This window comes from Enoplosus armatus, chromosome 24 (assembly GCF_043641665.1).
Source record: "Enoplosus armatus isolate fEnoArm2 chromosome 24, fEnoArm2.hap1, whole genome shotgun sequence".
NCBI classification, from domain to species: Eukaryota; Metazoa; Chordata; class Actinopteri; order Centrarchiformes; family Enoplosidae; genus Enoplosus; species Enoplosus armatus.
The window spans coordinates 11,949,378-11,964,941 of record NC_092203.1 but is presented as its reverse complement, the minus strand read 5'-3'; the positions used below and the strand labels follow the sequence as shown (position 1 = coordinate 11,964,941).

At 45.1% G+C, this 15,564-nt stretch overlaps 2 protein-coding genes across 2 annotated transcripts; one reads left to right on the top strand and one right to left on the bottom strand.

The window, feature by feature from the left end:
• Positions 1-637: 637 nt before the first annotated feature.
• LOC139306765 (vesicle transport protein SFT2B-like) lies at positions 638-3,311 on the bottom strand. The gene is made up of 8 exons (XM_070930715.1): positions 3,177-3,311; positions 2,483-2,572; positions 1,959-2,044; positions 1,483-1,564; positions 1,201-1,236; positions 1,054-1,112; positions 900-929; positions 638-674 (listed from the first exon to the last, which is right to left on the bottom strand). Exons 1-8 carry the CDS (start codon positions 3,243-3,245, stop codon positions 638-640), a joined length of 489 nt encoding a protein of 162 aa, XP_070786816.1. The 5' UTR covers positions 3,246-3,311.
• Positions 3,312-8,476: 5,165 nt separating this feature from the next.
• Positions 8,477-15,539, top strand: LOC139306861 (zinc finger protein 271-like). The gene is made up of 12 exons (XM_070930822.1): positions 8,477-8,573; positions 9,948-10,150; positions 11,080-11,148; positions 11,585-11,680; positions 11,749-11,847; positions 12,358-12,481; positions 12,562-12,859; positions 12,940-12,986; positions 13,082-13,206; positions 13,319-13,841; positions 14,204-14,659; positions 14,765-15,539. The coding sequence occupies exons 1-12, from the start codon at positions 8,570-8,572 to the stop codon at positions 14,989-14,991; spliced, it is 2,271 nt and encodes a 756-aa protein (XP_070786923.1). The 5' UTR covers positions 8,477-8,569; the 3' UTR covers positions 14,992-15,539.
• The last annotated feature ends 25 nt before the right edge of the window (positions 15,540-15,564 follow it).

Sequence of the window (15,564 nt, the reverse complement as noted above, 5' to 3'; positions counted from 1 at the left end):
GTGGGACAGGTGACAGTCCAGGTGACAGTCCAGGTGACAGTCCAGCAGGTGACAGTCCAGCAGGTGACAGTCCAGCAGGTGACAGTCCAGGTAACAGTCCAGGAGATGACAGTCCGGGTGACAGTCTAGCAGGTGACAGTCCGGGTAACAGTCCAGGAGATGACAGTCCAGGTTACAGTCCAGGTAACAGTCCAGGTAACAGTCCAGGTTACAGTCCAGGTTACAGTCCAGGTTACAGTCCAGGTGACAGTCCGGGTAACAGTCCAGGAGATGACAGTTCAGGTGACAGTCCAGCAGTTGACAGTCCAGCAGGTGACAGTCCAGGTAACAGTCCAGGTTACAGTCCAGGTAACAGTCCAGGTAACAGTCCAGGTGACAGCTAAAAGTTGCTACAACTACACAACAACAAACTGTACATGAAGCGTTAACTGGTCTCCATGGAAACCAGTTCTGTTGTGGTTTTTAAGACACCTGATTTTTAACTTTTACAGGTTTTGAGGTTTGAAACATTTAAGGCCTCCATCAGTTCAAGAGTTTCCCAGGAGCGGCTGCCTGCTGCTGATTGGATACACACCTCACAGTATCCTGCGTCCTGATTGGTCTGACAGGTGGTCACTCAGGTGGAGGAACGAGACGTCTAAACACAGATTGTAAATAATTTGATGACGGCGTCCCTGAAAGACGGAGAGGAGGGATTAAAACACAGTCTGACCATTTAAGACTTTGAAGCATTAAAGTGCTTTCTGCTCAGTGCTGTATTTACTGCAGTTAATTACAGTTAAATATTTATTAATAACTAATAATCTGGATAATAATTAACACATAAATATTTCTTTTCATCTATTATATCTTTACATACAGATACATCACAGAAATAGATAGATGTGAGTGTGTTTTACCTGGCAAAGGGGATGTATGAGAGGCCGTACCTGTGATGAACAACAGCAGCAATCAGACAGACAGGCCTATATATACATATATATACTGTGTGTGTGTGTGTGTGTGTGTGTGTGTGTGTGTGTGTGTGTGTGTGTGTGTGTGTGTGTGTTCTACCAGGTAAATGCCAGAAACTGGAGGACACAGAACAGCAGAGCGAGACCGTTATTCTTCCACTGCAGAGAGACAGATTCAAAGACATGAAATACAAAAACTGACCAAGTGACATCCAGAATCAAACCTGTGTTTGTGTTTGTTTCTCACCCAGAAAGCAGCACACAGCGTCAACACCAGACACACCTGCAGACACACACACATCATACGTGTTGGTGCGTTTATCGTTCACGTTTCAGTTAAACCTCAGATTTTAAATGTTTATGATCAACTGATGGAGTATTTCCACAGTGTGGTATTAGTACTTTTACTTTTTTTACCACTTACTAATGGATACTTTTAATTATGTATTACATGTACCAGTACTCACACTTCTTTATTCCATTACATGTGTGTGTGTGTGTGTGTGTGTGTGTGTGTGTGTGTTCTCACCAGCATGATGACGGTGGCGAACGCTCTCTCTACAGCGCACATTGTCTTCAGCTGCCTACACGGACCAATCAGGAACATGGTGCTGAAATCAAATTAAAAACATGAAAACTACAGGTTGACAAAGTATTACTGCAGCGGTACAAGACGTTATGTTCCTGTCAGAGCTTTGCATGCTGGGAAGACCTGTTTGGATATAATGATACTGACTTCCTCCACTAGAGAGCGATGTTTCCTTTTCTTAAAACCAAGCAAAAGATACTGAGCTGCGCACAGGCCCTCGGGGGATGATGGGTAATGTAGTTCCTCAGTTAATAAGGAACTTTAGGAGGTTTCTTATCAGAAAAGAAATTGATGACCCAGCTGACCCTCTTTGACCCTGTTTGACCTGTTCAGCTTCATCTGGACTAGCTGAGTCTGTTTCTGTGTGATTTAGACCTGGTTAGACCTGGTTGGTTCTGGTTGGTTCTGGTTGGTACCTGGCCAGAGCGCAGATGTTTCCCAAACTGTAGAGGACAGCGAACACAGCAAGACCAGCAACTGGGATCCACAGCATACAGGTACCCTAAATACAGAGAGACAGGCCGGCTGTTACCACGGATACAGATCAGAATAAAGGCTGTTACCATGGATACAGACAGACAAGACAGGACAGGCTATTACCTTGGATACAAAGACAGGCTGTTGCCATGGATACAGACAGAAAAGACAGACCAACGGGCTGTTACCCCGGAAACAGAAAGGAAGATAGGCAGAAGGGCTGTTACCATGGATACAAACCGGATGCTACGGGATGTTTCTAGAGAAACGTGAAAAAAGGCTGTTACCATAGAAACATACAGAAAAGACAGATGGACTGTAACCAGGGATACATGCAGGTAACCAAGACAGCATTAGGTGTTACCATAGAAACAGACAGAAGAGACAGACAGGACGGTGTGTTACCATAGAAACAGATGGCGGTGTGTGAGCGCTTCAGTGAGCTACAGTCACACTGACTCACCAGGACGGAGCAGAAAACGCCAAAAATGAAGCAGATCACGAAGCCCTTCATCCTCGTCCCCCAGGCCAGCGTCGACGCCTGATTGGCTCTCTGCAGAGGTGACATCATCACCGTCATCATCATGTTTACATTCACTTTAAAGACACAACTCTGCTGGTTCTTCATGTTCTGCCAACATTAACTATAAAATAAAATATATTTTAGGTTGTTTTGATTTCTTCGACATGAGTCGATGATTACATTAAAGATACAGACATCTAATCAACAGAAACAAGTCAGAGGGTTAGGAGAAGAAAACCAAAATGTTCTTTAAAGGGTTAAATCCTCCAGATCTACCAGGTGTGTGCAGGTCTAAAGACAAGGAAATATTAACATGAGCAGGTTCAGCACAGAGGACGCGAAAGGACAGGAGACATGGAAGTGACAAAAGGGAATGAATAAAAACGGAGTGATATGATGAAACAGAGCCATGTTTCATCATTTCCCAGTCTTACATTCATCATTCAAAACACAAAATTACCATTTATCATTTAAGGAAGTGATAACTTAGGATAAAAACGATCACTGAACAGTGCATTAAAAGTTACAGTTGGTGAAGTTTGTTTTTAACTGGTTCACTTTCCCAGTAAAAGAGCAGCAGCTAACAAGCTAACAACAACACCGGCCCGGAGATGCTAGCAGCCGTTAACGTCACCTCCAGTATGCCGGGCCCCTCCGTGTTTCCATCGTCTTGGCCGCTCAGCACCTTCTTTAGTTTATCCATAAAGTCCCTTTTTCCTGCCTGACTCTGGATACAACCCTCGCTGAGTCTCCAGAAGTTTCGCAGATGTTTCAGGTGTCGCAGGTCGCTGGGTGAAGTTACACCGAAGAGGAGGCAACACTTGCAACAGGTGTAGCACTTCCGCCTGCAGTCCCGCCTCTGACCATCATGAGAGCAAAGGGGGCGCTGTTTCACTCACATTAAAACACCAGGGGGGAAACTTATTCACAAATATTCAAATATAAAACCAAACTACTGTGATGTTTTTAAAGAAATGTGTGCCACAATCTCTTCCTTTGTGTAACTGAGATGATTAAAAAACACCTCCACTATATTCCTTCTTTTTCTTGACTACATTTTCATCATATATCTGTGTTATAACAAACCCTCAGCTTCCTGTCAGTCTTGCAATAGTATAAAAAACATGTTTCTGTGCTGCAATGATGTTCAGTTACATCTTTCTACTTTCCACCTCCACTTTTACACTCTGACTGCGTTCTTTTATTGAAGCTGCTCATGATGATTTCACTGCTCGTACTTGTTTACAACTTGAATGTAGTTTTCTCAAGAATTAGAATACTTTCTCCTCCACTCGTTCAATCAAACTTTATTTAAAAACCTTTAACAACACCTCTAAAATTGTAAAAACAAAGTCGGTTTGGTAAAATATTGTCAACACACACACACACACAGAGATGAGGTTACTGTGGTTGTAGCATCACAATTGGCCGTTTAAGCAGATATCTACATTCTCACTGCTGTAAAGTCTATGATGATCTGATCCATTGACTCAAATGCATTCAGAGAACAGAGGTCAGACTGTGTTATTGCTTGTGTTGTTTCAACAAACTGTACAAGTCCCTTTTTATTCTTATGAGAAATTCAGAACACAGCATTAACTCTATCTGACTAATATACGTTCATCACTGTCCTCTCCCAGTGGTTTTTAAAAACCCTTAATGATGTCACAGTCCTCTCCTCATGGTGTTTTAGAGGACTATGACGATGTCACAGTCCACTATTTGGGGTTTTTGGAGACTTTGATGATCTCACTGTCCATTGTTGGAGGTTTTCGTAGACTAAGATGAGGTCACGGTCCACTGCTGGAGCTTTTAGGGGAATGTGATGACGTCACTCTCCCTTCCTGGTGGTTTTAGGGGACTTTGACCCGGGTGGAGCTCCAGTAGACGGGCTGAGGCATGGACACCTGAACATGACACGTAGGACAGGACTGTTTCCTCCACAACCACTCCTCTATACACTGCAGAGAGACAGAAAGTTACCATTTACCTGTTTTATGTGAATTTTGAATTTACTAAACCTCCAGACGTAACTTTCGTCCCTCTTGGCTGAGGTGTGAACGCTGTGATGTGGATAAAAGCAAAATGTGATGGAAGTTGATGGTAACATCCAATGAGCACTTCCTGCCTTGTTTGTATTCCAGTATCACTGTTTGTGTTCAGAGTGTGTGTGTGTGTTACCTCTTTGTGGAAGGTGTGTGTGCACTGCAGCTCTCTGGTGCCGCCGGTTCCTTTATTCAAGTCGTTATGGCAGATCAGACACACACTGTATGCATCACTCTGCAACACAGAGACTTTATAGTCAGAAAGGTTTCCAAAAGACGAGTTGATGATGTTCTCTGACGTCTGTATTAAAACCCTGCTGCCTTCTAATGATTCTATTTAGTTTGTCTGCACCTGATAAATCAACATCAGATAAACATCTTTTTACCCACCAACGACATGACGTTGCGTCTCCTGAACTGGCCCCGCCTCTCGGGCGCTGTGACCTCGGGGATTGTGGATATGAGGGAGGGTCTTCTCTCGGGGGAGGGGGAAGTGGCCTCCTGCGGTGATGGCAGGAGGCGGCGGGAGGAGGAGCGATGCAGCAGGACCCTCGCCGTCACCGGAGCCCGGGTGGACGAGTGGAGACGAGACAGCTGCATGGCCGACAGAGTGGCCTGGACAGAGAGAGAGCTGGTTAACTGGTTTAACTGGTCACCACCTCCATTTCTAAGTCCAGTAGATCCAACTCCAGTAGTATCCGTAAACATTACATACACATTTCCACTCAGTCTTATGAGCTGTCACTTTTTAGAATAAACTTTAGTTATTGTCTCTTTAAATGTTTGCCTTCTTGTAACTAATCAGTAGAGGGTTTAATGGTTAGTTTAATAGTTTTAAAGAACAGAACATCTTGCTGATCTGAAAAATCCCATCAACACTGGCAAAAATAAACAAGACTACAAGTCCAAAAGCCTCATTAGTGGCCTTGAGCGGCCATGCTTCTATTTAACACCCAACTGGACCTGAAGCGCTTTGAGCCAACTGAGCTGCCCTCCTTACAGCAGCTAAAAATGGATCCTGAGAGGCTCTGGAGGCCTGAAATGAAGCCAGTTTCCTCCTGGAGAAGTTGAACCTCCCTGTTGTTCTTCAGCCTCAGAGTGATCTCTGATCAGGAGCTGTGCACCCCCTGAAGACACAGCTAGCTGATTAAATAGAGTCAACTGATCAGACAGGTCTGGCTGCTCTGAAAATTAAATACGTAGTTTGCAGTAAATGTGCTGCTCTTCCTCTATCCATCCACTGCATATCCAGGTCCACGTTGGAGTGGCAGCAGACTAAACAAGGTAGCCCAGACGTCTTCCTCCCTAGCCACATCCTCCAGGTCCTCCTGGGGCATCCCGAGGTGCTCCATGTTCTGGATCTGCTTAGGGTCTCCTCTCGGTTAGATACACCGCAAATACCTCCACCAGGAGGCACCTGAATCAGCTGCCAGAACAACCCCAGCTGGCTTCTTTCAAGATGAAGGACCAGTGGTTCTACTCCAAGCTCCTTCTGGGTGTCTGAAATCCCATTTTGGCCGCTTGTATCTGCATTCTTTTGTCAACTACCCAAAGCTCATGGCCATCATAAAGGTTCGGAAAGTAAATCGACTTTTGGCTCAGCTCCCTCTTCACCACAACCATCTGGTACAGTGGTCGCGCAACTGCAGATGGACCACCAATCCAGCTGTTGCTCTCAGGCTCCATCTTACCCTCACTCGTGAACTCAAACTGCACTTATAATAATAATAATATATCGGAGAAGGTAAAGTTAGCCAAAGTGTGTTGTTCAAGATGATCAAACTTTAATGGCTGTGCTATATTGTCAATGCACAGGCCTGTTAGCCCGTACGAGACGAACTCTTCTCTTACCGGACACGGCAGCGACGCCCGGCGGTCGGTCCTCATTCGGGCCGGTGGCTCTACGCTGGCTCTGCTGTCAGCTCCTCCCCTGTCTGACTCCCCCTCCTCCTCCTCTTCCCCAATTTTCTCCTGCCGTTCACCCCCTCTGTACCGATGCATCCAGGCGTTGAAGATCCTAGCATCTTCCTCCTCATCTTCCTCTTCCTCTCCCTCCCCCTCCTCCTCTTCCTCCTCTGCTTTCAGAGGGCTCGGGTCTTCTGTGTCCAAAAACACTTCAGCTTCTTCTCTGTCTGGATCCATTGCAAAGATATGTATGTTTATGTTTGGCTAACAGCTAATGCTAACTATGCTTCAATAACAAAAACAAAAACTTTGATCAATTAGAGCCTGGTTAGCGTCCAGCCTTCCTTCTAGTAAAATACAACCTGGCTAAACCAAACCTTTATAAACTGGCAAAATTACAACAACAATATATCATAACCAGGCTAAGTATCGAGATTAGCGCTAGGCTAAATTACGCCAGTTTAGCTAAATTTACAGTTAGAGTAATTTTACAGCCAGGCTTTGTTAGGCCTACTATAAGCTTTAACTAAATAAAGCCAGCTGAGTCACAACAAGGATTTTATTTAGGCTAAATGACATTCACACTAAATGAAAACCAGGCTAGGTTAAGTAACAGTCAGGCTAAGTTTACAGCTAGACTTTAGCTGTTAGCTGTCATGTTATAGAGTCACAGGCTAAAATAAATGAGTTAACAATGGGCTACTTCGTTACACTGAAGCTAAGCTAGCAGCAGTTCAGTTAGCAGTTGGCAGCCTGACAGGAGGGACACGAGGAGGGAGAGATGGTTGGATGGATGAAGAAGCGATGGATGGACGGGTTATCTGAGCAACAGATCCACAAATCCAGTCTTGATTGATCTCTCTCTGCTCTGCTCGGATCCATACAGATTCAAAAATAAAGCCTGGAAAGCAAAGCAAAATGGCCTTCAGCTCTTCCGCTGCTTCCTTCCTCCTCCTTGTTGTTGAGTTTTCTTGTTTCTCGCTTGCTTTCTGTGCTGCTCTCACACGAAGCCTGTTAATCCATTTACTGAACCACAGGAGGGGGGAGGCAGATTACACCTGTCTTACTGTATCTGTGTCAAACCAGGTGAGAGGTGGGAGAGAAGCCACTCATTTCACCGTCACGTAGATGTGTTTAGGTAACTGATGAACTGAATCTGGGACTGTGTGTTGGACATGTGAGGATTTGCTGCTTTTCTTTGTCTCATGTGGTGGTAAACTGAATATCCGAGAGTTTGGACAGAACAAGCCATATGAAGACATCACAGAGGGAGTTTTGACACGAATATATGAGAATAATCAGATTTATCAATAATGAAAGTATTAGTTACTCACAATTTAAAACTAGATCACTTTTTTGTTTTACTTCTTTGGAATAAATGTAGAAGAGGAATGGTATGAAATGTAATTTATTCAATTTCATTAATGACCTTCAACCTCCAGCTCCCCCTCTCTTTCTTTAATTAATTAATACTTTTTCTTCACCTAATATACAGTATGTCTGCTGTTGTTCTCGACAGACCTTATTTGGATGTTCTTTGTTCCTAGAACCTGATGAACATATCAGGCGATATTACTAATTATTATAATTATTATTATTGCTAATGTATGAATATTTTAGTCTGTCCACCAGAGAACAATGACAAGTTTATTTTTACAATGTGAAATAAAGAAAACTGATTTTAGGGAACTGATAAATCCTAATCTTACTTTTAAATTCTAAAATATTGATATCAGCCTCATTGATCTGGTTTTAGGCTTGTAATAATACAACTTTGTTAAAACGCTGTCATGTCATTGCAGCTGGTTGTAACAGCTGACAGGAGCTTCTTCTCGGAACTAAACTTAATAACGGCTCAGCTTAAGCCCCTCACCTGCACGAGAGGCTAAAAGAAACCTCGCACACGTGCACGCGCAACCGGACGTGTTTGCTGTGCAGTTTTTGAACTTCCGGTGTGAAGGCGGACCCGCCGTTAGCAGGACTGTAAACACTGTCGTTAGCTGTTAGCTCACCGAGCTAGCCTGCTCTTGGTGCAGCGTTGAAAAGTGAACAAGACGCGTGCGACTGTAGAAGCAGAATGGGTATGTGCTGATGATGTTTATTAATCACTTTAATTATTTTTTATCAGGACTAGTATCCAATTTGTCGAGCTAACTAATTAGCCAACGTTAGATAGCTAGCCCAACTTGTGAGGTTGGTTGTTGGACCGATACCATCCAAACTCAATGCATTTTTTATTTTTTTTTTAATATACTTTGACTTATGGAAGAGGGAAATATTTAATAGAAAATTTCGTATTAGCTATTATGAATCGGCTGTGGTTGCAATTTATTTCGGCATATATGCAACGCACTAAGCGCCGTTTATTTTAGTTAAGAAAAGCAATTTAAAACGGTCAGAGACAGGATTCATAACGTTTGGTCGTTTTAGCCAACTAGCTAGAGTAACTGTATCTATTCCAGTTCGTGGCTTTCCAGAAAGACACACATCGTCGTTATATTTAGAGTACTGCATCCATTATTAGATGCATTCATTATTTCATACCCTAATCTTAAAACGATAACGTGACTAACGTGAGAACTAAATTGGGGCCACAGTCAAATGAGGCACTAGTAACGATTGAAGCTGTGATTAATCATCATGGGATAGAAGAAATTGACACTTTTACGAAATAACAATCTACATCCTGTCTTGAACATTATGCCGAAGTGAAGACCAATTTGTACTTTTTTTAGAAAATATCTCATCCAGTTTTATGAACCAGTGCTACGTCGCTAATAAGCACCAGACCTTAAAGTCTGAGATTTCGTAATGCAGTTTGGCTGGGAATGGAACCAAGCCAAACTCCATTCTGAAATTTCCAAACTCTGTGACTTTTATTTATTGAAGCGTCGTTTTTAGTCACAAACCATCTCCTTAATGGTGGTAGTAGGTAGTGTAACTAACTCCTACTAAGTTAGTGTAACGACTAAGATTGATAACTTCTGCTTGCCATTAAGGTGTGGTAGTACTAAATGACACACCTCAATGAGCCATTATTATTACATATCTACTTTACCTGCTATGACATGTCGAAATGTCCAGTGTGCGAAAGGTCTGTCTAGCTAATATAACCTTAACCTTTTTTAAATGGATTTTTCTCTGAATGACATTCAGACCATCATAGCTTACTTCAGCTGGAAACGGAATGATTTTTGATGATGATGATAATAGTTTTTTTCCCAGCTGACATTTTGACTTGTCACAGTGCAGAAAGCACAGGTGTTACTAACAACATTAACGATGGTTCTGCTGTGTTGAAGTGTCCCAGTGAACCATGACGGTGAGACAGCATGAACAATAGCAGGACCATGAGACTGAAGCAGCTAAATGGGATTCAGTCATGTTAATGTTATTAATAACACCTGGGCTTTTCCTGCTGTGACATGTCAAAATGTCCTCCTCCTCCCCCCCAGCCTCCGTCCCCCCTCTCTCCTCCCTGCGCCTCCTCGTCCCTCCTCTCCGCCTGCTGACAGCAGCGATGTGGCAGGTCGCTCGCCAGCAAAGCGTGAAGCATTATGGGATGTTGGATGACTTTGTTTCCCTGGTAACCGAGGCTGTCCCACAGCTGCTGACAGACAGGCAGAGGAGTCTGCTGCTGCTGGCGCTGAGAGCCAAGGTGAGTTCCAGAGTACCTGTTCAGGTCTTTATTGTGTTCTGCATGAGACATTTGGACTTAACAGACAGCTGTGACCAATAACATTATTCATGGCTTCATTTCAAGTGTTCCTGTGCATGCTGCCTCATGCTGGCACACCTAAATGGAACAGAGCCATCATCAGCACTGCTATTATTATTATTATTATTATTATTTTAATATCAACATCCACGACAAGTTGCCTGTAAGACAGGTGTGTTGTCAGAGCTGAGTGAGTCATTTTATTTTGGTGAAACTTCAGACACCAGCGTCTGTGTTAGAAAAGAAACATCGGTTCCTTTATTCTTATTTTGTCTTTGACCAGATGTTTCCTGATTTAAATCCTGATTTAGCTCATTTTAGAGTTTTTCATCAATACCACACCAAACACAGCTCTGCATTTTAATATTCCTCATCTACTTTTCTAAAACATAAATACCTGGTGATGTTTAACTCGGAACAAAATGTTGTTTAGACTTCGACTTAAACTAGACTTTATTTATCCCACAGCGGGGAAATTTACAAGTCACAGCAGCAAAGACAGAAAGGTGCAGAAACAGACAGCAGACAAGCACTGTGTCAATAAAAACCAGAAGTATTTTTTTTACAAACAATATACATATAATAAATACAGATTTAAATGTTAATTCATTAATAATATTGTTTTGTTAATTAAGCAAAGACAGACAACAGAGTTTCAGCTGTTGTGCAACAGACGAGTATTTGATGCTTAGTGTAAATGTAATTCTAATACATGAGACACAGATTGTTGACAGACTGGTTTGGTTTGTGTTCATCTCAATAAAACCGTCCCAACGTCATAAAACTCCACTCAAATAATTAATTTGTAAAATGTCCCTGTTTTAACATGTTTAGCACATTACGACGTCTTTACTCTGTTCTTGCTTCAGGTGACCCTCTGTGACCCGAAGGCTGTCCACGCCCACCTGGACAAAATCCACTCTGTCTCGGAGGCAACGGTGAGACGGGACTCTAGCCGTGTCCTAATTCAGACAAGATGGACGACTGTAGCATTAATGATCAGTCACCACCTGACCACAGACACTATCTGCTCAGAGCTGAAACCATTAGTCGGTTATTGACAGAATATTTTGTTTTTCTGCAAAAATACCAAATGCTCTCCGGTTCATGTAAGAATCAGAACGGCAAGTAAAACGCATCTTTTTCCTGTTTTATATCTTGTAAACTGAATGTCTTTGGGTTTTAGACTGTTGAACGTCACCTTGATCCTGGACAAAATTATAAGTCACTATTTTCTGACTGTTTTATGAACAAAAAAAACAAAGTTTTGAATCTGTTAATTAAGAAAGTAACAGATTAAGATTAACTGATAACATTTGACGTTATAATTGTCTCATAATTAAATGGGGTTGACTTGTTGGTGTGTTGTCTCAGCAGCCGGATGAAGCGGTGGATGAATGGTGCTCTGCTCTGTTGACTCTGACCGATAAACTGACAGACAGTCCGGCGGACAGACAGCGCCTCCTGCAGGTCGGTGCTGCTACAACATTATATCCAGCTCCTTTTCATTTCTCTAACAGACTCTCTGTTTGTTTCAGGAGGTGTTCGACCAGAGTTTTGACTCAGCCCTCCAGTCTCTCATATCTGACTTCCTGTCCAGGATCGAGCAGCTGTTCCCGGTGCCCGACTTCAAACAGGTTCTCAGTGAATCCTTCCCCACATGCACACAAAGTCAAGGTGTTTACTCAACACTGAACTACAGTTCCCATCATACTTTGGGGGATGTAAACAGGAAGTGTAATGTTGCCATGGTTTCAGGTAGTTACACTGTGGGCTACAACTTCAGCCATGTTTTTTTTCAGCCTATATTTGTTCATATTTCTCAGCTGTTAGCAGCTCCTGTCTGCAGCGTCCTCATGGACGGACAGACAACTATCACTGATCACTGAGACACTGAAGGAAACTTAAAAACAGGAGGATTCTCAGGCAGGTTCTGCAGCTGTAAGGAGGGTGGTGATTTCTAAACTGATTTATGGACGTTTCTTCACGATGGACATCAGAGATAAAGATCTCTGAGTCACAGTTAATCAAATCTGAATATGTGTTTCATGTCATGAGTTCAGAGTCAGTTATCACTGGGGTCCTAACCCCCTGTGGAGGCCTCATTCCAATTCATCCCTGTAATATTTAGACGTTGTGTCTCTCAGGCGGCTTCCTGGCTCGATGCTGCCCCTGGTGGTCTGGAGGACAGTCTGCAGGAGGCGGACAGTGAGGAGCTGAGGAAGCTACTGACCAATCAGAGCTGTCTACTGGGACGAGCAACCACCACGGGTACTACGCAAAAAGCAATGAAATGTTTATTTGTTTACATCAGTTATTTATCGATTATATAATCATATTTTATTCCCTAGTGGGTCATGACACGGAGGAGATCCTCCTCTCAGCCTGGTCCCACCCCTTCATCACCAAACTGACCAATCCTGACCCTCCTGCCACCGACACAGAGGACCAATCAGATCCTCCCATCCAGCTGGATGTGGAGCTGGTGAAGGTGGAGGTGGTGGTGATGACGGAGGATGAACAGGAGGAGCTAGAGGAGACTGTGATTGGTCACACCATGTCGCCCGAGGAGCAAGCGGCGTCCAATGAGAGCTCAGCAGTGGGCGGTGACGAATGTGCTGTCACACCTGTGATCCTGGAAGTGGACAGGTGAGATATCAGCTGTGTCCCTGCTCATGTTCTGGATCCTCCAAAGTCCACAAACAAATAATCACCTTGTTTCCTGTCAGGCTGAAGGACTCACCTGGAAACTTTGCTGACCAATCAGACGGCACAGGTAAGACACACACACACACACGCACACACACACACACGCACACAGATGACTTGAACAAACGCACTGACTGTCTTCTCTCCCGCTTTTCTTCACAGTCGACCTATCAGATCAGTCGTGCTCTGAGGTCACAGCTAATGCTCTGTACAGCATTTCCCATAATTCTCAGCGGGTGGCTCACAAGTGTCCTCAGTGTGGCAAATGTTTCATCTACCGTTCTCAGGTCAGTTAGTCGTCCTTTTGTTGGGATGTTGACAGTTTTATGGAGTATTTGTACACTGTAGTGTTGCTGCTTTCACTCCACTAAAGCTCTGAGTCTCGTCTGCTGTCGACAGGTGATCCGGCACCTGCGGACCAATAAGTCCTGCGGCTCGGCCCTGGCGACGCCCGGAGCTGTCAACCTGCTGAGTCAACCTGGTGGTCACGAGGAAGAGCCCCGCCCCCCGGAGCCCCGCCCCCCGGAGCCCCGCCCCCCCAGGACCCACTCCTGTTTCCAGTGCAACGCCATGTTCAAAACCAAAGCTGAGCTCCTGTCGCACCAGCGCAGCCACCGGGCCCGCCCCGTCTACCAGTGCGGCCAGTGCGACAAGGAGTTCCACCACCTGTCCAGTCTGACCAATCACAAGCAGACGCACCTGGACAAAGGAGGGTTCACCTGCAGCAGGTGCGATAAGGTGTTTGAGTCGGCCAAGGAGAGAGACGCCCACCGGCTGCAGCACCGGCTGCCGGACCTCACCTGCACGGTGTGCGACCAGACGTTCAGCTCTCAGACGCAGCTGCTGCGACACCTGCAGACTCACTCTGTGGAGGGAGCCGAGCCCTGCTACAACTGCCGCTTCTGTGACCAGACCTTCTCAGGTAACCTGCTCAGGTAGATCTCATCACGAGTCAAACAACAGCGACGCCGAAGGAACATGAATGATTCATGATCTGTTAAATCTCAGTTGAACACCTGGACGGACCTGTAGGATCCATGACATCACAGCTAGTCTGGAGCTGAAGTGTTCAGATCATGTACCGGTTGTCAGGGTTGTTATTATATATTCTATTAGATAATAATTACTGATGCATTAACATGTAAGTACAAGTACCTCAGATATTGTATTGGGTACCGTCTAACCACCTGAATCTGCTGTTGAGGTCCAGTTGAAAGCTCCAGAACAAGGAAGTAAGGGGGCTGGACCTCATTAGTAAACAGTGACTCTGGTCCCTCTCTCCAGGAGTGACCCAGCTTCGGATCCACCAGCGCACACACACTTTCCGCTCGTACCAGTGTGACCAGTGCAGCAAGACGTACGGCTCTCTGACCGGCCTCCACTCCCACCGGGCGAGCCACACCACCGAGAGCCGCTTCCTGTGTCCGCAGTGCGGCAAGCGCTTCAAGACCCGCGACGGCCTGGAGGGCCACCTGAGGACGCACACCGGGGAGCGGCCGTACCGCTGCCCCTACTGCCCCAAAGACTTCACCGCGCTCGCCGGCCTCAACGTGCACGTGCGGCGGCACACCGGGGAGCGCCCGTACGTGTGCACGGTGTGCGGGAAGGGCTGGCCGTCCGGAGGCGACCTGCAGAAACACATGAGGACTCACACGGGGGAGCGGCCGTACGTCTGTCAGGACTGTGGAAAGGCCTTCTCCATCTCCTGCCACCTGACGGAGCACCGGAGGATTCACACCGGTAAGAGACTCCAGGAAAGTACGTTATAGTTCCTGTTCTTTTGCTTTCATGAAACTGACTGTCTGTGTCTCTGCCTGTCTGTCCCTCTGCCTGTCTGTGGTCCAGGAGAGAAGCCCTTCTCGTGTCCAGAATGCGGTAAATGTTTGAGGAGGAAGTTTGATCTGAAGAAACACATGTTGTCTCACAGCGACGTCCGTCCGTACGCCTGCGTTTACTGTCCGAAGAGCTACACCCGCAAAACTCACCTGAACAGACACCTGCTGACGCACCGGACGGCTGACGGAGAGGCGGCGGCGGTGGCGGCGGCGGCGGAGACGGCCGACGAGGCCTGACGTTGATCCAGGTTGGATGAGCTTTACGTCTCAGGCTGCTGATCGGTTTCAGAGTCATCCGTCAGTTTGTACACCGAGAGAAATAATCCCAAACTGATTTATTTATTTGACTTGAACACTTCAGTCATGAACTAAACAACCAGTCGACTGATTCATTCATTCTCTAACTGTTTTCTGTCTCTGTGAAATCAATTTCTTTGGTTTTGGACGTTTGAAGACGTCATTTTGGAGACGTGATCGTCATTAGACCAATTCACTGAGACCTGGTTTCCAGTGTGGACGGCTAGGCGTCCATATTTGTTTGGTTTTCAGACTCTTGTGTGTCCCATCGGTCAGAAAGAGATCTGACTCTGATGTGAGTTAAAGAAGCTGTTGATCACTCCTCCTCCTCCTCCTCCTCCTCCTCCGACGGCAGCAGCTGGACGTGTTCATGAGGACGAACATGCAAAAACAACTCTTCTTTTCTTGACTGTGATGCTGCGTCTGTGTTTGTGTTGCCATGGAGATTTTGTATCTGTGCTTTGCTGATATAAAAGCCGTTGTATCTATGATATATTCTGATGTGACGTTATT

Bases quoted from the DNA above. Each gene is read 5' to 3' on its own strand.
- LOC139306861 (XM_070930822.1), top strand. The intron at 11,848-12,357 runs GTTCTCAGTGAA...TGTGTCTCTCAG, and splicing joins CGGTGCCCGACTTCAAACAG to GCGGCTTCCTGGCTCGATGC. The intron at 14,660-14,764 runs GTAAGAGACTCC...TCTGTGGTCCAG, and splicing joins GCACCGGAGGATTCACACCG to GAGAGAAGCCCTTCTCGTGT.
- LOC139306765 (XM_070930715.1), bottom strand. From the start codon at position 3,245: ATGGATAAACTAAAGAAGGTGCTGAGCGGCCAAGACGATGGAAACACG. The intron at 930-1,053 runs GTAGAACACACA...TGTTCATCACAG, and splicing joins CAGTTTCTGGCATTTACCTG to GTACGGCCTCTCATACATCC. The intron at 675-899 runs GTAAAACACACT...TCCGTCTTTCAG, and splicing joins TCATACATCCCCTTTGCCAG to GGACGCCGTCATCAAATTAT.